At 38.9% G+C, this 23853-nt stretch overlaps 1 protein-coding gene across 1 annotated transcript; it reads left to right on the top strand.

The window, feature by feature from the left end:
• Window positions 1-512: 512 nt before the first annotated feature.
• Window positions 513-23721, top strand: LOC308088926 (GTPase IMAP family member 8-like; the record flags this gene model as incomplete). Its single annotated transcript, XM_080433509.1, has 7 exons — window positions 513-557; window positions 14602-14652; window positions 15305-15328; window positions 15584-15622; window positions 18655-19278; window positions 21749-22366; window positions 23699-23721. Exons 4-7 carry the CDS (start codon window positions 15586-15588, stop codon window positions 23719-23721), a joined length of 1302 nt encoding a protein of 433 aa, XP_080289635.1. The 5' UTR covers window positions 513-557; window positions 14602-14652; window positions 15305-15328; window positions 15584-15585.
• Between the last annotated feature and the right edge of the window lie 132 nt (window positions 23722-23853).

A 23853-nucleotide genomic window follows, 5' to 3' on the forward strand; every position in this document is an offset into this window, starting at 1 on the left:
CATTATGCCCCAATACTTCGCCAGCTCGCAATTTACTTCCGGATGGTTCGTTTCACCAAAATGAGCACCTTTGCCACATCAGTCAAACGGAAAGAAACAAGCGCTGCCGTGGTCTATGCAAACGAGCCCAAATGCGCGCCCAAATAAGACCAAAATCGATTATACAAAAGGCAGACCTGGCAACGCAGGCTACGCCAATCATGTGACAGAGATCCACAAGCTATGGGGCAGAGACCCATGTGCCATACACCGTATCTTAGCAACAACGAAAGCGCTCACTCTCATTGGTCGTGTCATCCTGAGGCCAGTTTCCAGAGAGCTTGCTGTCGCCATTACAGGCAGACGCAGCAACAACAGGGCTCCGTGAGAGTAGGGCGAGCTGAGCTGGCAGGGGCGGACTAACCCTTCGCGGTGCCCGGTGCTTGGACCCGGTTCGGTGCCCCCCCGGGACCGTTTTGTCAACGGGGGGGGGGAAGCCCTGCTCTGCTCTGCTTCTAAATTTCGCCGATTTTCGCGGTTTTTTTTCCCCCACGCCATTTGGTGCCCCCCCCCCCCAGGTTGGTGCCCTGTGCTTCAGAGTTGAGTAAAGATAGAACGAGATTCACGGATTCGCAACAGATTCGCTAGGGACCGTCTACAAAGTGCAACACCCAAAGTGAAAAAAATCAATAACTTTATTTATAGGCGAAGTATCATCACCAAATTTACACCACACATCGATGGCACACTTATGGTTGTACTACAACATTTATTTAATAAAATAAATAATTTAATTACTTTTGGTGAATTTTTAAGAGGAATTTTGCTCAATAGCTTACCATTTATGAAGTGTAGGATCATGAAAATCCCTATGAATACTAAGGGGCTCCCCGATGTCATACTACAGCAATTAGTTTGTTACATTTTCAATTTGTTCAATTTTGGTGAATTTTTATGTGCAATTTTGGTCAATAGCTTAACACTTATGAGATGTAGGACCATGGAATTCTATTCCACCACTAGGGGGCTCCACAGAGTCATACTACAGAAATTAGTTTGGTACTTTTTTTTTTTTTTTTTAATTTTGGTGAATACTTATGTAATTTAGTGATTTTTATGAGGAATTTTGCTCAATAGCTTAAAACTTATGGGATGTAGAACCCTGAAACTCCATATCACCACTAGGGGGCTCCCCAGAGTCATACTACAGCAATTAGTTCGGTCAAATTTCATTTCGTTTAATTTTGGTGAATTTTCAAGTGCAATTTTGCTCAATAGCTTAAAACCTATAGGATGTAGGACCATATAACTCCATATCACCTCTAGGGGGCTCCTCAGAGTCATACTACAGCAATTAGTTAGGTCAAATTTAAATTTGTTTAATTTTGGTGAATCTTTATGTAATCTATTGATGTTTATGTGGAACTTTGCTCAATAGCTAAACACTTATGAGATGTAGGACCATGAAACTCCATATCACCACTAGGGGGCTCTCCCAGGTCATACTACAGCAATTAGTTTGGTAAAATTTCAATTTGTTTAATTTTGGTGAATCTTTATGTAATCTATTGATTTTTATGTGGAACTTTGCTCAATAGCTAAACACTTATGAGATGTAGGACCATGAAACTCCTTATCACCACTAGGGGGCTCCCCAGAGTCATACTACAGCAATTAGTTCGGTCAAATTTCATTTCGTTTAATTTTGGTGAATTTTCAAGTGCAATTTTGCTCAATAGCTTAAAACCTATAGGATGTAGGACCATGAAACTCCATATCACCTCTAGGGGGCTCCCCAGAGTCATACTACAGCAATTAGTTCGGTCAAATTTCATTTCGTTTAATTTTGGTGATTTTTTATGTAATCTAGTGATTTTTATGTGGAACTTTGCTCAATAGCTTAACACTTATGAGATGTAGGACCATGAAACTCCTTATCACCACTAGGGGACTCCCCAGAGTCATACTACAGCAATTAGTTTGGTCAAATTTCATTTCGTTTAATGTTGGTGAATTTTCAAGTTCAATTTTGCTCAATAGCTTAAACCCTATAGGATGTAGGACCATGAAACTCCATATCACCTCTAGGGGGCTACCCAGAGTCATACTACAGCAATTAGTTAGGTCAAATTTCATTTCGTTTAATTTTGGTGAATATTTATGTAATCTAGTGATTTTTACGTGGAACTTTGCTCAATAGCTTAACACTTATGAGATGTAGGACCATGAAACTCCTCATCACCACTAGGGGACTCCCCAGAGTCATACTACAGCAATTAGTTCGGTCAAATTTCATTTCGTTTAATTTTGGTGAATTTTCAAGTGCAATTTTGCTCAATAGCTTAAAACCTATAGGATGTAGGACCATGAAACTCCATATCACCTCTAGGGGGCTCCCCAGAGTCATACTACAGCAATTAGTTCGGTCAAATTTCATTTCGTTTAATTTTGGTGAATTTTTATGTAATCTAGTGATTTTTATGTGGAACTTTGCTCAATAGCTTAACACTTATGAGATGTAGGACCATGAAACTCCTCATCACCACTAGGGGACTCCCCAGAGTCATACTACAGCAATTAGTTCGGTCAAATTTCATTTCGTTTAATTTTGGTGAATTTTCAAGTGCAATTTTGCTCAATAGCTTAAAACCTATAGGATGTAGGACCATGAAACTCCATATCACCTCTAGGGGGCTCCCCAGAGTCATACTACAGCAATTAGTTCGGTCAAATTTCATTTCGTTTAATTTTGGTGATTTTTTTATGTAATCTAGTGATTTTTATGTGGAACTTTGCTCAATAGCTTAACACTTATGAGATGTAGGACCATGAAACTCCTCATCACCACTAGGGGACTCCCCAGAGTCATACTACAGCAATTAGTTCGGTCAAATTTCATTTCGTTTAATTTTGGTGAATTTTCAAGTGCAATTTTGCTCAATAGCTTAAAACCTATAGGATGTAGGACCATGAAACTCCATATCACCTCTAGGGGGCTCCCCAGAGTCATACTACAGCAATTAGTTCGGTCAAATTTCATTTCGTTTAATTTTGGTGAATTTTTATGTAATCTAGTGATTTTTATGTGGAACTTTGCTCAATAGCTTAACACTTATGAGATGTAGGACCATGAAACTCCTCATCACCACTAGGGGACTCCCCAGAGTCATACTACAGCAATTAGTTCGGTCAAATTTCATTTCGTTTAATTTTGGTGAATTTTCAAGTGCAATTTTGCTCAATAGCTTAAAACCTATAGGATGTAGGACCATGAAACTCCATATCACCTCTAGGGGGCTCCCCAGAGTCATACTACAGCAATTAGTTCGGTCAAATTTCATTTCGTTTAATTTTGGTGAATTTTTATGTAATCTAGTGATTTTTATGTGGAACTTTGCTCAATAGCTTAACACTTATGAGATGTAGGACCATGAAACTCCTCATCACCACTAGGGGACTCCCCAGAGTCATACTACAGCAATTAGTTCGGTCAAATTTCATTTCGTTTAATTTTGGAGAATTTTCAAGTGCAATTTTGCTCAATAGCTTAAAACCTATAGGATGTAGGACCATGAAACTCCATATCACCTCTAGGGGGCTCCCCAGAGTCATACTACAGCAATTAGTTCGGTCAAATTTCATTTCGTTTAATTTTGGTGAATTTTTATGTAATCTAGTGATTTTTATGTGGAACTTTGCTCAATAGCTTAACACTTATGAGATGTAGGACCATGAAACTCCTCATCACCACTAGGGGACTCCCCAGAGTCATACTACAGCAATTAGTTCGGTCAAATTTCATTTCGTTTAATTTTGGTGATTTTTTATGTAATCTAGTGATTTTTATGTGGAACTTTGCTCAATAGCTTAACACTTATGAGATGTAGGACCATGAAACTCCTCATCACCACTAGGGGACTCCCCAGAGTCATACTACAGCAATTAGTTCGGTCAAATTTCATTTCGTTTAATTTTGGTGAATTTTCAAGTGCAATTTTGCTCAATAGCTTAAAACCTATAGGATGTAGGACCATGAAACTCCATATCACCTCTAGGGGGCTCCCCAGAGTCATACTACAGCAATTAGTTCGGTCAAATTTCATTTCGTTTAATTTTGGTGAATTTTTATGTAATCTAGTGATTTTTATGTGGAACTTTGCTCAATAGCTTAACACTTATGAGATGTAGGACCATGAAACTCCTCATCACCACTAGGGGACTCCCCAGAGTCATACTACAGCAATTAGTTCGGTCAAATTTCATTTCGTTTAATTTTGGTGAATTTTCAAGTGCAATTTTGCTCAATAGCTTAAAACCTATAGGATGTAGGACCATGAAACTCCATATCACCTCTAGGGGGCTCCCCAGAGTCATACTACAGCAATTAGTTCGGTCAAATTTCATTTCGTTTAATTTTGGTGAATTTTTATGTAATCTAGTGATTTTTATGTGGAACTTTGCTCAATAGCTTAACACTTATGAGATGTAGGACCATGAAACTCCTCATCACCACTAGGGGACTCCCCAGAGTCATACTACAGCAATTAGTTCGGTCAAATTTCATTTCGTTTAATTTTGGTGAATTTTCAAGTGCAATTTTGCTCAATAGCTTAAAACCTATAGGATGTAGGACCATGAAACTCCATATCACCTCTAGGGGGCTCCCCAGAGTCATACTACAGCAATTAGTTCGGTCAAATTTCATTTCGTTTAATTTTGGTGATTTTTTTATGTAATCTAGTGATTTTTATGTGGAACTTTGCTCAATAGCTTAACACTTATGAGATGTAGGACCATGAAACTCCTCATCACCACTAGGGGACTCCCCAGAGTCATACTACAGCAATTAGTTCGGTCAAATTTCATTTCGTTTAATTTTGGTGAATTTTCAAGTGCAATTTTGCTCAATAGCTTAAAACCTATAGGATGTAGGACCATGAAACTCCATATCACCTCTAGGGGGCTCCCCAGAGTCATACTACAGCAATTAGTTCGGTCAAATTTCATTTCGTTTAATTTTGGTGAATTTTTATGTAATCTAGTGATTTTTATGTGGAACTTTGCTCAATAGCTTAACACTTATGAGATGTAGGACCATGAAACTCCTCATCACCACTAGGGGACTCCCCAGAGTCATACTACAGCAATTAGTTCGGTCAAATTTCATTTCGTTTAATTTTGGTGAATTTTCAAGTGCAATTTTGCTCAATAGCTTAAAACCTATAGGATGTAGGACCATGAAACTCCATATCACCTCTAGGGGGCTCCCCAGAGTCATACTACAGCAATTAGTTCGGTCAAATTTCATTTCGTTTAATTTTGGTGAATTTTTATGTAATCTAGTGATTTTTATGTGGAACTTTGCTCAATAGCTTAACACTTATGAGATGTAGGACCATGAAACTCCTCATCACCACTAGGGGACTCCCCAGAGTCATACTACAGCAATTAGTTCGGTCAAATTTCATTTCGTTTAATTTTGGAGAATTTTCAAGTGCAATTTTGCTCAATAGCTTAAAACCTATAGGATGTAGGACCATGAAACTCCATATCACCTCTAGGGGGCTCCCCAGAGTCATACTACAGCAATTAGTTCGGTCAAATTTCATTTCGTTTAATTTTGGTGAATTTTTATGTAATCTAGTGATTTTTATGTGGAACTTTGCTCAATAGCTTAACACTTATGAGATGTAGGACCATGAAACTCCTCATCACCACTAGGGGACTCCCCAGAGTCATACTACAGCAATTAGTTCGGTCAAATTTCATTTCGTTTAATTTTGGTGATTTTTTATGTAATCTAGTGATTTTTATGTGGAACTTTGCTCAATAGCTTAACACTTATGAGATGTAGGACCATGAAACTCCTCATCACCACTAGGGGACTCCCCAGAGTCATACTACAGCAATTAGTTCGGTCAAATTTCATTTCGTTTAATTTTGGTGAATTTTCAAGTGCAATTTTGCTCAATAGCTTAAAACCTATAGGATGTAGGACCATGAAACTCCATATCACCTCTAGGGGGCTCCCCAGAGTCATACTACAGCAATTAGTTCGGTCAAATTTCATTTCGTTTAATTTTGGTGAATTTTTATGTAATCTAGTGATTTTTATGTGGAACTTTGCTCAATAGCTTAACACTTATGAGATGTAGGACCATGAAACTCCTCATCACCACTAGGGGACTCCCCAGAGTCATACTACAGCAATTAGTTCGGTCAAATTTCATTTCGTTTAATTTTGGTGAATTTTCAAGTGCAATTTTGCTCAATAGCTTAAAACCTATAGGATGTAGGACCATGAAACTCCATATCACCTCTAGGGGGCTCCCCAGAGTCATACTACAGCAATTAGTTCGGTCAAATTTCATTTCGTTTAATTTTGGTGAATTTTTATGTAATCTAGTGATTTTTATGTGGAACTTTGCTCAATAGCTTAACACTTATGAGATGTAGGACCATGAAACTCCTCATCACCACTAGGGGACTCCCCAGAGTCATACTACAGCAATTAGTTCGGTCAAATTTCATTTCGTTTAATTTTGGTGATTTTTTATGTAATCTAGTGATTTTTATGTGGAACTTTGCTCAATAGCTTAACACTTATGAGATGTAGGACCATGAAACTCCTCATCACCACTAGGGGACTCCCCAGAGTCATACTACAGCAATTAGTTCGGTCAAATTTCATTTCGTTTAATTTTGGTGAATTTTCAAGTGCAATTTTGCTCAATAGCTTAAAACCTATAGGATGTAGGACCATGAAACTCCATATCACCTCTAGGGGGCTCCCCAGAGTCATACTACAGCAATTAGTTCGGTCAAATTTCATTTCGTTTAATTTTGGTGAATTTTTATGTAATCTAGTGATTTTTATGTGGAACTTTGCTCAATAGCTTAACACTTATGAGATGTAGGACCATGAAACTCCTTATCACCACTAGGGGACTCCCCAGAGTCATACTACAGCAATTAGTTTGGTAAAATTTCATTTCGTTTAATTTTGGTGAATTTTCAAGTGCAATTTTGCTCAATAGCTTAAAACCTATAGGATGTAGGACCATGAAACTCCATATCACCTCTAGGGGGCTCCCCAGAGTCATACTACAGCAATTAGTTCGGTCAAATTTCCTTTCGTTTAATTTTGGTGAATTTTTATGTAATCTAGTGATTTTTATGTGGAACTTTGCTCAATAGCTTAACACTTATGAGATGTAGGACCATGAAACTCCTTATCACCACTAGGGGACTCCCCAGATTCATACTACAGCAATTAGTTTGGTCAAATTTCATTTCGTTTAATTTTGGTGAATTTTCAAGTTCAATTTTGCTCAATAGCTTAAAACCTATAGGATGTAGGACCATGAAACTCCATATCACCTCTAGGGGGCTCCCCAGAGTCATACTACAGCAATTAGTTCGGTCAAATTTCATTTCGTTTAATTTTGGTGAATATTTATGTAATCTAGTGATTTTTATGTGGAACTTTGCTCAATAGCTTAACACTTATGAGATGTAGGACCATGAAACTCCTTATCACCACTAGGGGACTCCCCAGAGTCATACTACAGCAATTAGTTCGGTCAAATTTCCTTTCGTTTAATTTTGGTGAATTTTTATGTAATCTAGTGATTTTTATGTGGAACTTTGCTCAATAGCTTAACACTTATGAGATGTAGGACCATGAAACTCCTCATCACCACTAGGGGACTCCCCAAAGTCATACTACAGCAATTAGTTCGGTCAAATTTCATTTCGTTTAATTTTGGTGAATTTTCAAGTGCAATTTAGCTCAATAGCTTAAAACCTATAGGATGTAGGACCATGAAACTCCATATCACCTCTAGGGGGCTCCCCAGAATCATACTACAGCAATTAGTTCGGTCGAATTTCATTTCGTTTAATTTTGGTGAATTTTTATGTGGAATTTTGCTCAATGGCTCAACTCTTATGAGGTGTAGGACCATGAAACTCCTTATCACCACTAGGGGACTCCCCAGAGTCATACTACAGCAATTAGTTTGGTAAAATGTACTTTCGTTTAATTTTGGTGAATTTCTATGTGGAACTTTGCTCAATAGCTCAACACTTATGAGATGTAGGACCATGAAGCTCCTTATCACCACTAGGGGACTCCCCAGAGTCATACTACAGCAATTAGTTTGGTAAAATTTCATGTGCGCATTTGCGGTCTGCACTAACCATTAATGTCATATAAGAGCTTATAAATATTACCATGGCAACATAAATGACTATGTTATGTTATGATTTGTTTCTAAGCATTTTTGTTATTCACTAACAGGGTCATTCTGTTCTATATCCCAAGTCCTCTATATCCCTAGTCCTCTTCTTGTCGAACATCTTTTGTGGTATCAAGACCTTGCTCTCTCTGAGTAGCTAATGTCCACAAGGCCTCAGTGATGTATGGTTATCCCCAAGTGCATTATCTACCCAATGGCATCGAATGGCATCTAAGTCTTATTTAAACTTAAATTAAAAAATTTAAAAATAAAATTTAAAAATTTAAAATTTAAATTTTACTTATTTAAACTTAAACTTAAAACTACAGCAATTATGTAATAGTACGTTTGGAGAGAACCGTAAGTTTGGAGAGAAGCGCTTGATATGTGGCACGAGGCTACTGGACAACCCAGTAGTTATTATCCATGACGGAGCGACACGATGACCTGGTATTTATTATCCATGACGGAGCGGCGCCGTCTCTGGTGATGATGGGCCACGGAAAACGCCGCTGAGCGAGGCGCTAGCCGATCGACTCGACGCGTTTTCTGTTGCGACCGTGTGAACAAATTGAAATTCAACCTAAATAATGTAGTATGACTCTAGGGAGCCCCCTAGAGGTGATATGGAGTTTCATGGTCCTACATCCCATAAGTGGTAAACTATTGAGCAAAATTCCATGTACAAATTCACCCAAATTAAACTAAATTAAATTTTATCAAACTAATTGCTGTAGTATGACTCTGGGGAGTGCCCTAGTGGTGATAAGGAGTTTCATGGTCCTACATCCTATAGGTTTTAAGCTATTGAGCAAAATTGCACTTGAATATTCACCAAAATTAAACGAAATGAAATTTGACCGAACTAATTGCTGTAGTATGACTCTGGGGAGCCCCCTAGTGGTGATAAGGAGTTTCATGGTCCTACATCTCATAAGTGTTAAGCTATTGAGCAAAGTTCCACATAAAAATCACTAGATTACATAAAAATTCACCAAAATTAAACGAAATGAAATTTGACCGAACTAACTGCTGTAGTATGACTCTGGGGAGCCCCCTAGAGGTGATATGGAGTTTCATGGTCCTACATCCTATAGGTTTTAAGCTATTGAGCAAAATTGCACTTGAAAATTCACCAAAATTAAACGAAATGAAATTTGACCGAACTAATTGCTGTAGTATGACTCTGGGGAGTCCCCTAGTGGTGATAAGGAGTTTCATGGTCCTACATCCTATAGGTTTTAAGCTATTGAGCAAAATTGCACTTGAAAATTCACCAAAATTAAACGAAATGAAATTTTACCAAACTAATTGCTGTAGTATGACTCTGGGGAGTCCCCTAGTGGTGATAAGGAGTTTCATGGTCCTACATCTCATAAGTGTTAAGCTATTGAGCAAAGTTCCACATAAAAATCACTAGATTACATAAAAATTCACCAAAATTAAACGAAATGAAATTTGACCGAACTAATTGCTGTAGTATGACTCTGGGGAGTCCCCTAGTGGTGACAAGGAGTTTCATGGTCCTACATCTCATAAGTGTTAAGCTATTGAGCAAAGTTCCACATAAAAATCACTAGATTACATAAAAATTCACCAAAATTAAACGAAATGAAATTTGACCGAACTAATTGCTGTAGTATGACTCTGGGGAGCCCCCTAGAGGTGATATGGAGTTTCATGGTCCTACATCCTATAGGTTTTAAGCTATTGAGCAAAATTGCACTTGAAAATTCACCAAAATTAAACGAAATGAAATTTGACCGAACTAATTGCTGTAGTATGACTCTGGGGAGTCCCCTAGTGGTGATGAGGAGTTTCATGGTCCTACATCTCATAAGTGTTAAGCTATTGAGCAAAGTTCCACATAAAAATCACTAGATTACATAAAAAATCACCAAAATTAAACGAAATGAAATTTGACCAAACTAACTGCTGTAGTATGACTCTGGGGAGCCCCCTAGAGGTGATATGGAGTTTCATGGTCCTACATCCTATAGGTTTTAAGCTATTGAGCAAAATTGCACATGAAAATTCACCAAAATTAAACGAAATGAAATTTGACCGAACTAATTGCTGTAGTATGACTCTGGGGAGTCCCCTAGTGGTGATAAGGAGTTTCATGGTCCTACATCCTATAGGTTTTAAGCTATTGAGCAAAATTGCACTTGAAAATTCACCAAAATTAAACGAAATGAAATTTTACCAAACTAATTGCTGTAGTATGACTCTGGGGAGTCCCCTAGTGGTGATAAGGAGTTTCATGGTCCTACATCTCATAAGTGTTAAGCTATTGAGCAAAGTTCCACATAAAAATCACTAGATTACATAAAAATTCACCAAAATTAAACGAAATGAAATTTGACCAAACTAACTGCTGTAGTATGACTCTGGGGAGCCCCCTAGAGGTGATATGGAGTTTCATGGTCCTACATCCTATAGGTTTTAAGCTATTGAGCAAAATTGCACATGAAAATTCATCAAAATTAAACGAAATGAAATTTGACCGAACTAATTGCTGTAGTATGACTCTGGGGAGTCCCCTAGTGGTGATAAGGAGTTTCATGGTCCTACATCCTATAGGTTTTAAGCTATTGAGCAAAATTGCACTTGAAAATTCACCAAAATTAAACGAAATGAAATTTTACCAAACTAATTGCTGTAGTATGACTCTGGGGAGTCCCCTAGTGGTGATAAGGAGTTTCATGGTCCTACATCTCATAAGTGTTAAGCTATTGAGCAAAGTTCCACATAAAAATCACTAGATTACATAAAAATTCACCAAAATTAAACGAAATGAAATTTGACCAAACTAATTGCTGTAGTATGACTCTGGGGAGTCCCCTAGTGGTGACAAGGAGTTTCATGGTCCTACATCTCATAAGTGTTAAGCTATTGAGCAAAGTTCCACATAAAAATCACTAGATTACATAAAAATCCACCAAAATTAAACGAAATGAAATTTGACCGAACTAATTGCTGTAGTATGACTCTGGGGAGCCCCCTAGAGGTGATATGGAGTTTCATGGTCCTACATCCTATAGGTTTTAAGCTATTGAGCAAAATTGCACTTGAAAATTCACCAAAATTAAACGAAATGAAATTTGACCGAACTAATTGCTGTAGTATGACTCTGGGGAGTCCCCTAGTGGTGATAAGGAGTTTCATGGTCCTACATCTCATTATTGTTAAGCTATTGAGCAAAGTTCCACATAAAAATCACTAGATTACATAAGAATTCACCAAAATTAAAAGAATTGAAATTTTACCAAACTAATTGCTGTAGTATGACTCTGGGGAGTCCCCTAATGGTGATAAGGAGTTTCATGGTCCTACATCCCATAAGTGGTGAGCTATTGAGCAAAATACCATGTAAAAATTAGTCAAAATTAAACTAAAGTAAATTTTACCAAACTAATTGCTGTAGTATGACTCTGGGGAGTCCTCTAGTTGTTATAAGGAGTTTCATGGTCATACATCTCATGAGTGTTGAGCTATTGAGTAAAGTTCCACATAGAAATTCACCAAAATTAAACGAAAGTACATTTTACCAAACTAATCGCTGTAGTATGACTCTGGGGAGTGCCCTAGTGGTGATAAGGAGTTTCATGGTCCTACATCCCATAAGTGGTAAACTATTGAGCAAAATTCCACGTACAAATTCACCCAAATTAAACTAAATGAAATTTTATCAAACTAATTGCTGTAGTATGACTCTGGGGAGTCCCCTAGTGGTGATAAGGAGTTTCATGGTCCTACATCCCATAAGTGTTAACCCTCAAGTTCTGTTCGGATTCAACTCTGGTTCGAACACTGGTTCTGTTCGCGGGTCATTTTGACCCGGGGGATATTTGTTTTAAAAAACAATACTAATATGAATTTTAACTTAACAAATGATCATCATACATTGACTTTATCTCAATCCCAAACAATTCATATCATATATATGGCAAATACTTGCATTTATGCGTTACTATATCACATTAAACACTGAGAGAGCTAGGCGTTTTTACTGATTTAGTTTAAATTCATAAATAAACCAGTTTATTTAATTTTGGGTAATATTTCTCATGCTTCAGTTGATTCAAATGATAATCAGACAAGGTTTTTATGATCTTTATTTCATTTTTGACGCTCTTCATATTGTTCTAGCTGGAGAGCCACTACAACACTAAATCTCTTCTGCATGTTGAAGGCTGAAATGATATAAATTCTGGTGGATTTCTTTACTTTGACTTATTCTATGCCCATGTGATGAGTAGGTGGGAGAGAGAGTGCGAGAAAGTGTACCCTAGCTATTCTGATTGGATATGGAGCTTGCGAGAAAGTGTACCAGATCTATTGTGATTGGATAGTTGGAGCATTGGGTGGGCACAGGTGATACAATGTATAATTTCTGTATGAGGGGTCATTTGGGGCCACAGTCTGTGTGTGTGTGTGTGTGTGTGTGTGTGTGTGTGTGTGTGTGTGTGTGTGTGTGTGTGTGTGTGTGTGTGTGTGTGTGTGTGTGTGTGTGTGTGTGTGTGTGTGTGTGTGTGTGCCTGCGTGCGTGCACGTGTGTGTGCGTGCCTGTGTGTATGTGGATGGGGGGGTTGAGGATGAGAGGGGGAGAAGGGTGGATAGGAGAGATAGGAGGAGGGAAGGAGGTGTCTGTGTTTGTACATGTTTCCTTATATTTCTGGGCATGGGGGGGTGGGGGGGGTAGTGGGGGGGTAAAGAGGGGAGGGGGCCTTCGGGGCTGACTGTATGTCTGTTTTTCAGCATACTACTGTGTATTTCTGTGCATCTCGGTAAACGTAATGAAATTCTACCAAACTAATTGCTGTAGTTTGACCTGGTGGACCCCCCTAGAGGTGAAAATAGAATTTCATGGTCCTACACCTCATAAGTGTTAAGCTATCGACCAAATTTGCACATAGAAATTCACCAAAATTAAACAAATTGAAAATGTAACAAACTAATTGCTGTAGTATGACATGGGGGAGCCCCTTAGTATTAATAGGGATTTTCATGGTCCTACACTTCATAAGTGGTACGCTATTGAGCAAAGTTCCTCTTTAAAATTCACCAAAATTAATTAAATTATTTATTTTAGTAAATAAATGTTGTAGTGCAATCATGTGTGCACCATTGATATGTGGTGTAAATTTGGTGATGATACTTTGCATATAAGTAAAGTTATTGAATATTTTCACTTTGGGTGTTGCACTTTGGAGACGGTCCCTAACCGCTCCGCTTGCCGTCTGCTGCCCGCAAAGCTATTATAATCTCATACACTCGGAGGTTAGCCTTCTGGGGTTCACAGCATGTTGTAGTTAGTTTTTTATCAAATCAGGATAAGAACAATACGTTTTTTGTGATTTAGGATGGTTTTGTTCAATAGCTATTGAGGCCGTAAGAGTGAATCTGTTGCGAATCCGGCGAATCCGTGAATCTCGTTCTATCTTTACTTAACTGTGCTTCAGCACCTAAAGCCCGTTGGATAAGCCACCACTGTGAGCTGGCTATGTTAAACATCTTATCAACAACCTGTATGAACGTTAGTGTGGTCAATGTCAACAATGCAATCTAATTAGCCCGTTGAACAGTGTTATTTTGGTGTATTTTGTGGGTTTTTGTCACACAATGTCACGTCCAAATGATCACCAGCCTTGGAGAGACACAGTGCGGCTGCAGAGTTCATGTGCAACCTCTAATAAGTCAACATGTTGAAAAATCTTTAGAAAACAGCTGATCTACAAGCTCACAACAACTCGCAAAGCCACGCGTTGTGAGCGTGTACACTGGCTATTTTAAAATAGCCAAAGTATATAGGGATACAGTGGTTAATGCAGGTTGTGTAATAATTTATGGATATAATTTATATACATCTACAGTTTACAAAAGGACAATATTTGCCTCTGAGATGTAGTCGAGTAGAAGTACAAGTACTGAAAATTGAAGATAACCCAGTAAAGTTAAAACCCCTCACATTTGTACAGTACTTGAGTACAAACAAATGTACATTATCTATCTATCTATCTATCCATCAGCATAAAACGAATATTCTATCTATCTATCTATCTAACTATATATCTATCTATATCTAGCCTGTCTGTCTCTCTGTGAACACATTACTTAATAAGATGTATGATGATTCATTATATTATATGATTATTAGATAATGATTATACGTGCCCCATGATTATTATAAGATCATATATCTTAATCAAATATAATAATCATATGATATAGAGCTGAAGCCGCGCGCAGTGCGGCCAAAGTTCTAGTTTTAGTAATAAGCCATATTGCAATGTGATAGTGAAAGAATTAAGCACTATTATTTCCCTGCCATATAACATTTCAAACAATAATGGATTTATTTTGTTATTTATTCTTACAGACATCCCAGCTTTGTGTTGGAGAGGACTATTCGATAGTTGTTGCTGTTACGGTGTGTTGAAGCTTTACTTGAATCCATATGAATTGCTGACTCTAAACACTCTTCTATCACCTGTGTAGACTACAGGGAAACCACATCAAGTCACTAGGCCTATGTGTCCGCTCAAAAATTTGTTTATTATGAAACCAAATATAATACAATTAATTCATTGTATTTCTTCATCAATCATTTTGTTTTATAAAAATGTGTATGCATGAAATAGTTTTAGTGAACTTTCTTTTAGATGTAGTGACGGAATTGGCCAATGGGGGCACAATCAAGTAATAATATAAAAAAGTGTGTGTGTGTGTGTGTGTGTGTGTGTGTGTGTGTGTGTGTGTGTGTGTGTGTGTGTGTGTGTGTGTGTGTGTGTGTGTGTGTGTGTGTGTGTGTGTGTGTGTGTGTGTGTGTGCGTGCGTGCATGCATCCTGTATGTGTAATGATAACAATGATATACACACTATATATAATGATAACAATGTGAAAATGTAAATTGTCTCCACTGACCAATCACTGTCTCACATCTCCACTTTTACAGAACATGTCAAACCTTCTTGATCCAATTGATTGATCAAACATGTGTTCATGTAGTAAATGTATCAATGTATAGTGTTTGTAAGAGTTAACATGATGTGTATTAACCTGTAATCTTTCTCCCCTGTAGGTGTGAAAAATAGTCGTGATGCAGGTAAGATAAATCCATGATGTACTGAGTTCCACTGCATGCAATCAACTGCTGTACTACATATGTCATTTTATTATGGTTAAACAAAATAGAGTATACATAATAATTAAATATATGTATATATGTATTTGCTTAAGCAACAATTTAATAAAATATAATATTCATGAAGTGTTACCACACATACTGTAAGCTCCAGTCAACGGGTTAATAGTTCCTCAAGTGCAGATTAACACATGATTTTACTCTAATGTGTTTCAGAGATGAATCCATTGGTGAATCCAGCAGACCAGACTTCAGGTAAGTCTTCTGTTTTATTATCACTCTGTATTCTGAGGTGATTCATTCTACTGGTGGTTCCTAAGTCTATGTAGGTTTAAATCTCACAACTACTACTACTACTACTTTTATGTTTAAATTTCTCTAAATTTATATTTTCAAGAAAGCCTAAGTACAAACATGGTTTATAAAAAGGCTGAAGTCTGAATTATTTTGTGTATTACTAATGACTGAATGACTGCAGTTGTAAGGGCTGTGTCAACAGAAAAGGTTTTTGTATCTCTTGGTAATTTGTATGTGGGTGTTATCTGGCACATGTAGCTATCTTATTAAAGAGAAATTGTATTCAGGTATCGATACACACGGAGATAGACGGGAACGCCCCATTCAATTTTAGCTTGGGGGAAAACAGAACGATCTGCCTCATAGAGTTACATCATACACGATCGTTTGGATCACTTTCAGAGCTATTTTATGGGCGATAGAAACATTGACAGCCAAGAAAAATCCATCAGAAGGACAGCTGGAACACAATCGTCCACTCACCCTCAGAAAGTTGACTTATTATTAAGATATATGAGACTAAAAAGACCAAACATTGCCAATCTATGAGCTCACAACGCGACGCGTTGTAACTGTGAGCTAGATTGGCAATTTTTGGTTTATGTTCCCCCCAGAATACGTAAACTGGGGTTCATGTGGTTTATCAGATTATCCTTATATCTTATTGCATGAGTCAAGTTTCAGCACAAGCACCACTGAGATCGGAGATCTGTTTCCCTCTCTCCATCTCCGTCTGAATACCAAAACACTCGCCCCAAAACACAGTCGCCCCGGGCAAACCCGCCGGCATTCACCTGGTATTCCTAAACGTAACCTCAGTAAAATTATGCCTAAACCCAACCTTATTCCTAAACGTAACCTCAGTAAAACGGTGCCAAAACATAACCTTATTTCTAAACTGAACATCAGTAAAACTATGCCTAACCCTGAACTTATTTCAAACCTTATCCTCTGTAAAACAAATACAAGAATACGAAAAAAATGGGGGCGAGCGTGTTTTGGGGCGAGTCTTCTGGTTACCCTCCGTCTCCCTCTGTGTTACAAAACATGTTTACATATGCACAGTGTTTAATCGCCTGGTAGAGACACTAATACAAGATATGATCAATTAAACGTACCATAATATCAAAACCCAACAGTCATTAAGTCATCAATAATGTTTATAGTGAATTTGAAGTACAGTTTAGAGACTGTTTTGTGAACGGCACGTACCGACGCCATTATCATTTGGCGAAGTGCGCCATTTAATATCATGCAGGATTTACACACTGCTTTAGCTCCGTGTTCATTACCAGATTAACAATTGGAATCACTACCCTTCCTCTTCGCCTTGCCTACTTGTTGTTAACTAGTTGTACGAACTCTTGCTTTATTGTTTATTGTTTTATTGGATCTTGTTTAGTCGATACACGTATTTGTTTTAGCTCTTGCTCATTTGATTTTGCTATTTTGTAGGTAGCTGATATATTGCACTTTTACCTTAGCACTAGGTATACTCTTGGTTGCTTGTTTTAGCTGAAAATGCACAAGAGACTTCTGGTGATTAGTAGTTTTGTTTCCCTACCTATGTTGAATGCACGTATTGTAAGTCGCTTCGGATAAAAGCGTCTGCTAAATGACTGTAATGTTGAACTGTGTTTCTAAAGTCGATGTCTCCTGTACTTGGAATTCACTAAAACGTGTTTTATAAACATCATTGATGAATGAATGGCTTTTGCTTTTTGATATTATGAGTAATAAGTTTAATTGATCATATCTATAGAAAATGTAATAGTGTCTCTTACCAGGCGATTAAATCAGATAACCTCAGGCCATTGTGTTGTGTTGGATCCTCTGTCCAGTCAGGACAACATTCCAATCGGTCTCTTGATTAATTTGCTAATGTAGCGTTCCTTGTCAAGTGGCAACAAGGTTCTGTGCCTGTGATCTGGCAAGCCATGACGCCTGCTTTTTAAATTGGTATACTTTTACAGCATATGAGTTTGAAAACCCCACATACCTCGGTCTATACCAGCTGGGGTAAATCTGTGTTTTCCCCCAAGCCGACTCCTCCCCCCTAGGTACGACCCACTGATGACACTACGCCATGTGCATCTATGACACTGCAAAATAACTCAATTTAATAAGAGCTTCTTACAGTAGAGAATGTGTTATCATTCTGGACCAAACATGGTCAAACAGGTGTGTGACTGGCACCTGAACATGGGTTCTGCAACTTTGTTGAGTTTGTGTTGATGCTCCAAGCAGCAACACTGCCCCCATGGAAAGATGCCAGGTTTGTCCCTTCAGAATAAGGCCCATGGTGCAATGATCACAGAGTGGCATTATTTGGTGTCAGCCCTGGTACCATTTACAAACAAGTTCCGTGAGACTAGTGAAGTCAAAGACAGACCGCAAAGTGGCCGTACCAGGAAGAAAGCACCCCAAGAAGACTGGTTGATTCACTGAGGGACCATAGGCTTTTTATCTTCCAGAGATCTCTGTCAAAGTTGCAAGACCCATGTTCAGGGTCACACACCTGTGACTGGCACACACCTCTCAGCAGGTGTGTGACTGGCAGGTCGCTCAAAACGACAGCGATTACCAACAGAAGCATATTGGGGCATTTTGGCAACTTTTTTTGGAGGCGCCACCCACACGTTTAGCTGTGTTGCTCATTCCACGATTGCACAATCCTTACAACTTATACCTCGTTGTGAAGGTGACTAATCAACAATAAAAAAAACGATATGAAATGCGAGAAATAATCGGCCGAAGTTAAGTTTCTTAACTTTGTGAGTTTTGTTAGCTAAATCAAATTTGTATGACATATAATAATTCTAGCCCCTCTAATTCATAGCCTTCTATAACTTAGAGAGCCTAAACTTTAAATGATGCACCAATTAAAACATTGTTGCTATAACATGATCAACACACTTCAAATGATGAATTTATAAATACATGCTGCCATTGTCTTTCTTTCTTTCTTTCTTTCTTTCTTCATTTATCAGATTATCTCATAACAAATGATGTAGAAATCCGGATTGTGCTGGTGGGGAAGACTGGAGCTGGAAAGAGTGCCACAGGAAACACCATCCTGGGTTCTGAAGCATTTATAGCCAAGGTGTCATCCATTTCTGTGACAGAGACCTGTAGTCAGGCCAGTGGTGTAGTGGCTGGTAGAAATGTTTCTGTTATTGACACTCCAGGCTTGATTGACACTAAGTTCAGTGAAGATGAAACCATTAAAGAGGTCACAAACTGTATTTCTTATGCTGCTCCTGGTCCTCAAGTGTTCCTGGCTGTGATCGCACTAGGGAGATTCACAGATGAGGAGAAGAAAGTTGTGGCAAAGATTCAGGAAAAATTTGGACAAAGTTCAGACAAATACACCATGATTCTCTTCACTCATGGTGACAAGCTTAAAGGTCAAACAATTGAAGAACGTGTGAAAGATTCTCCAGAAATACAAGAATTAATCAGCAAATATAGTGGTTTTTATCATGTCTTTAACAACGAAAGCAAGGATCCCTCTCAGGTCACTGAGCTCCTGGTGAAAATCAACCAGATGGTGAAGAAGAACGGTGGAAGCCACTACACCAACCAGATGTTCCAAGAAGCAGCAAGGAAACAAGGTGAGAGAAACAAGTCATTACTCATGAACTCTTTGACTGCCAGAGTAATAGTATAATAGTGTGCCACTGCTGCCAGCGAACCCCCTGGAACCCCCTCAAGGACCCTTGGGGGTCCCCGGACCCCCTTTGATGATTAGTAGTGTAATGTACATGTAAACTCTTCACAAAAAGTTCGGAAACTTTAACTTCGGTTGATTATTTCTCCCCTTCAGTAATACCAATTGGTATTGTATTTTATATCATTTTTATCATTGATTTAGTCACCTTTACAATGTGACTGGCACCTGAGCATGGGTTCTGCAACTTTGTTGAGTTTGTGTGTATGCTCCAAGCAGCAACATTGCTCCCATGGAAAGATGCCACGTTTGTCCCTTAAGGATAAGACCCGTGCAATGGGGCAAGTGGAAGCTGGTGTTCCGTTACGCAGAGTGGCAGCATTATTTGGTGTCAGCCCCTGGTACCATTCCGTGAGACTGGTAAAGTCAAAGACAGACCACGAAGTGGCCGTACCAGGAAGACAACACCTCAAGAAGACTGGTTGATTCACTGAGGGACCATAGGCTTTTTATCTTCCAGAGATTTGCAAGACCCATGCTCAGGTGCCAGTCACACGTACCTGTGACTGGCCCTCACCGGCCAACAGGTGTGTGCCAGTCACAGGTGTGTGCCAGTCACAGGTGTGTGCCAGTCACAGGTGTGGCAGGTCGCTCAAAACGACAGTGATTACCAACAGAAGTATATTGGGTCATTTTGGCAACTTGTTTGGAGGTGCTACCCACATGTTTAGCTGTGTTGCTCATTCCACGATTGCACAATCCTTACAACTTATACCTCGTTGTAAAGGTGACTAATTTTAGTTTAGTTTAGTTTATTTCAGTCAATTTTGTGGTAACATTACAGTAATAGGTAATACAAAAAAACAAGTTTATTAAGAAAAGATTTTTGACCAAAAATCGAATCAACGATAAAAACAATATAAAATACAATACCAATTGTTATTATTGAAACGGAGAAATAATCTGCAAAAGTTAAGTTTCTGAACTTTGTGAGGAGTTTTAGTTAGCTAAATAAAATGAGTATGAAATATAACTAGAAAAGTGCTCCTCGGAGCACAGGTCTCCGCCAGGTAATCGCAAGCTGCGTTCATGATTTGAGGCATTTTGTTCTAATTCATAGCCTTCTATAACTTAGAGAGCCTAAACTTTAAATTATGCACCAACTAGAAAAAGTGCTCCTTGGAGCACAGGTCTCCGCCACATTAGGTAGGTCATTGTGGGCCAGCAATGTTCGGAATTTGCCAATCAGGATGGAATATAAAAAATCGGACGGAACCATCTTGATCACTTGACTATAGAGATAATGTGTACTGATTTTCATGATGTTTGGACCAAATTTCCTGCCTCCTGGTGGCACTACAATAGGGCAATGTTAAAAGGGTGGCGTTAGTTTTTCAACGTAGTGCAAAAGTGCAAAGTTCAACCGCAATCGGGCCATTGGGCCATTCCAGCAAACTTTAGATGTCAATGTTAGCCAATCAGGATGGAATATGAAAAATCAAACAGATCCATCTTGATCACATGACTATAGAGATCATGTGTACCGATTTGCGTGACATTTTGATAAAATCTGAAGGCTTAATCTAAAAAAAAATGTTTTACATAAGTCGGCCTCCTGGTGGCGCTATAAAAGGCTAATGTGAAAAATGCAGGGCAGATGTTTTTCCTTGGCCTCTAGGGAGTATGCGTGCAAAGTTTCACGCAGATCGGTGCAGTTATAGTTAAAAACGCAAATCGGCCTTTTATAGCGCCACCATGAGGCTGATTTGAAGATTTTCAACTGGCATTTCTTCCTCGGCCTAGTGGCAATGTGCATGTGAAATTTCATGGAAAACGCAAGCTGTGTTCATGATTTGAGGCATTTAGTTCAAAACGAACCAATCCTGCAAACTTTGGAAGCCAACCTTAGCCAATCAGGATGGAATATGGAAAATCAAACAGATCCGTGTTGATCACATGACTATAGAGATACTGTGTACTGAATTGTGTGATGTTTGGGTAAAATCTGTAGGAGTAATATCCCAAAATGGGTTTTGCACAGATCGGCCTCCTGGTGGCGCTATAACAGGGCCATGTAAAAAAAATGGGGCAGAGGTTCTGAATTGGCATCCAGGGAGTGTGTGTGCACAGTTTCGCAGTGACCGGGCCAACAGTGCCGGAGATTAGCTGTTCAGAGACAGATGGACGGACGGACGGACGGACGGACAGACAGGGGGTAAAACATACTCTCTCGCCATGCCTTTCGGCCTGGCGGAGACAATTAAAGTCATGTTGCTGTAACATGATCAACACACTTCAAATGATGAATTCATAAATACATGCTGCCATTGTCTGTCTTTCTATCTTTCTTTCTTTCTTTCTTTCTTTCTTTCTTTCTTTCTTTCTTTCTTTCTTTCTTTCTTTCTTTCTTTCAGATCTCATAAATGATAAAGAAATCCGGATTGTGCTGGTGGGGAAGACTGGAGCTGGAAAGAGTGCCACAGGAAACACCATCCTTGGTCCTGAAGCATTTGAATCCAGAGGTGCATTCAACTCAGTGACAAAGACCTGTAGTCAGGCCAGTCGTGTAGTGGATGGTAGAAAGGTTTCTGTTATTGACACTCCAGGCTTGTTTGACACTAAGTTCAGTAATAATGAAACCATTCAAGAGGTCACAAACTGTATTCGTTTTGCTGCTCCTGGTCCTCATGTGTTCCTGGCTGTGATCAGTGTAGGGAGATACACAGAAGAGGAGAGGAACGTTGTGGCAAAGATTCAGAAAGAATTTGGAGAATGTTCAGACAAATACACCATGATTCTCTTCACTCATGGTGACGAGCTTAAAGATAAAACAATTGAAGAATTTGTGAAAGATTCTTCAGATCTACTAGAATTAATCAGAAAATATAGTGGTTTTTATCATGTCTTTAACAACGAAGACAAGGATCCCTCTCAGGTCAATGAGCTGCTGGAGAAAATCTACCAGATGGTGGAGAAGAACGGTGGAAGCCACTACACCAACCAGATGTTCCAAGAAGCAGCAAGGAAACAAGGTGAGAGAAACCAGTCATTACTCATTAATACACAGAGTCAAGTGTATTAATGAGTAATGAGTCCCAAACGGCAATTTCGTGACCATTCTCTGGATGGTGTTTTGATGATTTATTGTGATGTGTGTATAATCACTCTCCTTCAAACATTAATATCTTAACATTAAATTAAATTGTCAACCAAAATAAATTAATGGTATAGGCTTAGCCTACCAAGTGTGAACATGTCCATCTCCTCAAAAACAAAACATAAATCCTTGTGTGGTTCATATACAACTTTACAAGTGAGCTGCCTTTACAATAATGTACTCACAACAGCTCTAAGACACTAACCTCAGTTTAACCAAATGGACCCAATAAACAGCAGACCTACAAACTCGTATCAAATTGCGGTGCATTGTGAGCTTGTAGATCTGCTATTTTGTGCACTACTGTAAGGTGAGTCTGAAGAGGTGACTCTTCAGACTACTGTGGAACATTGTAGTTAATCTGCAGTTCTAACTGCAATGGGGAGTTTATTCACAGTTTGGGAGCCAGGAGGACGAGTCTCTGATGTGTGGAGTGTTGTCCAGGGTGTTTTAGGGAAGGGAGAAGAGTCTAGGACGTCTAGAGACTATGTTTTGCACCCTGTCCGTCCGTCCGTCTGTGAGCAGCTAATCTCCACTCGCAGCGAAACTGTGCACACACACTCCCTGAATGCCAGAGCAGAACCACTGCCCCGAAATCTTCACATGGGCCATGTTATAGCGGCACCAGGAGGCCGATTTATTGAAAAACACAGTTTTTGATATTCCTGCTACAGATTTTGTCCAAACATCACGCAAATCAGTACACAGTATCTCTATAGTCAGTAAATGAAACGGGTCTTGGCTAAGATTGGCTTCTAAAGTTTGCAGGAATGCTCTGTTTGAAACAAAATCCCTTAAATCATGAACACAGCGTGCAATCCGCGAATCCGTTATCTATGTAAGCATTTTGGTATGAAAGCCAGCATTCTTAATCCTGTATCATACAAACCAAACCGTGTGTAAATCGTTTGAGAACTCAGTGAGTTGTGGTGCTTTTCATGCCTCAATAAGCTTGGTTTATACTTCAACACACGACGGTATCGCACATAGAAAATCGCTGATCTACAAACGCACAACAAGTCACCTCCGCGACGCATGTGGGCTTGTACATCGACGATACCGTTGTGCGTCGAAGCGTAACTCAGTCAGCATAGACATAACAGGCATAGAAAGTGAAGCTCAGCAGTTGGAATGAGCAGCAGCAGTCAGTACAGTTCTATGTGTATAGATATGTAATATGTATGTGTATAGATATCTTTATGTATAGATGTCTATGTGCTAGAGGCGTAGCAAACCTGCGCCCAAGGAAATGCCGTTATCTTGCATTGAAGAGAGAACTATACGCATGCGCGAACTAACTTGCGAGTCAATGTTTAAAGATTTTTGAGCACACAGCATTAAGTTTAGGCACAGTAGAATGTT

Source organism: Gymnoscopelus braueri (genome assembly GCF_963280865.1).
Source record: "Gymnoscopelus braueri genome assembly, chromosome: 7".
NCBI lineage: Eukaryota > Metazoa > Chordata > Actinopteri > Myctophiformes > Myctophidae > Gymnoscopelus > Gymnoscopelus braueri.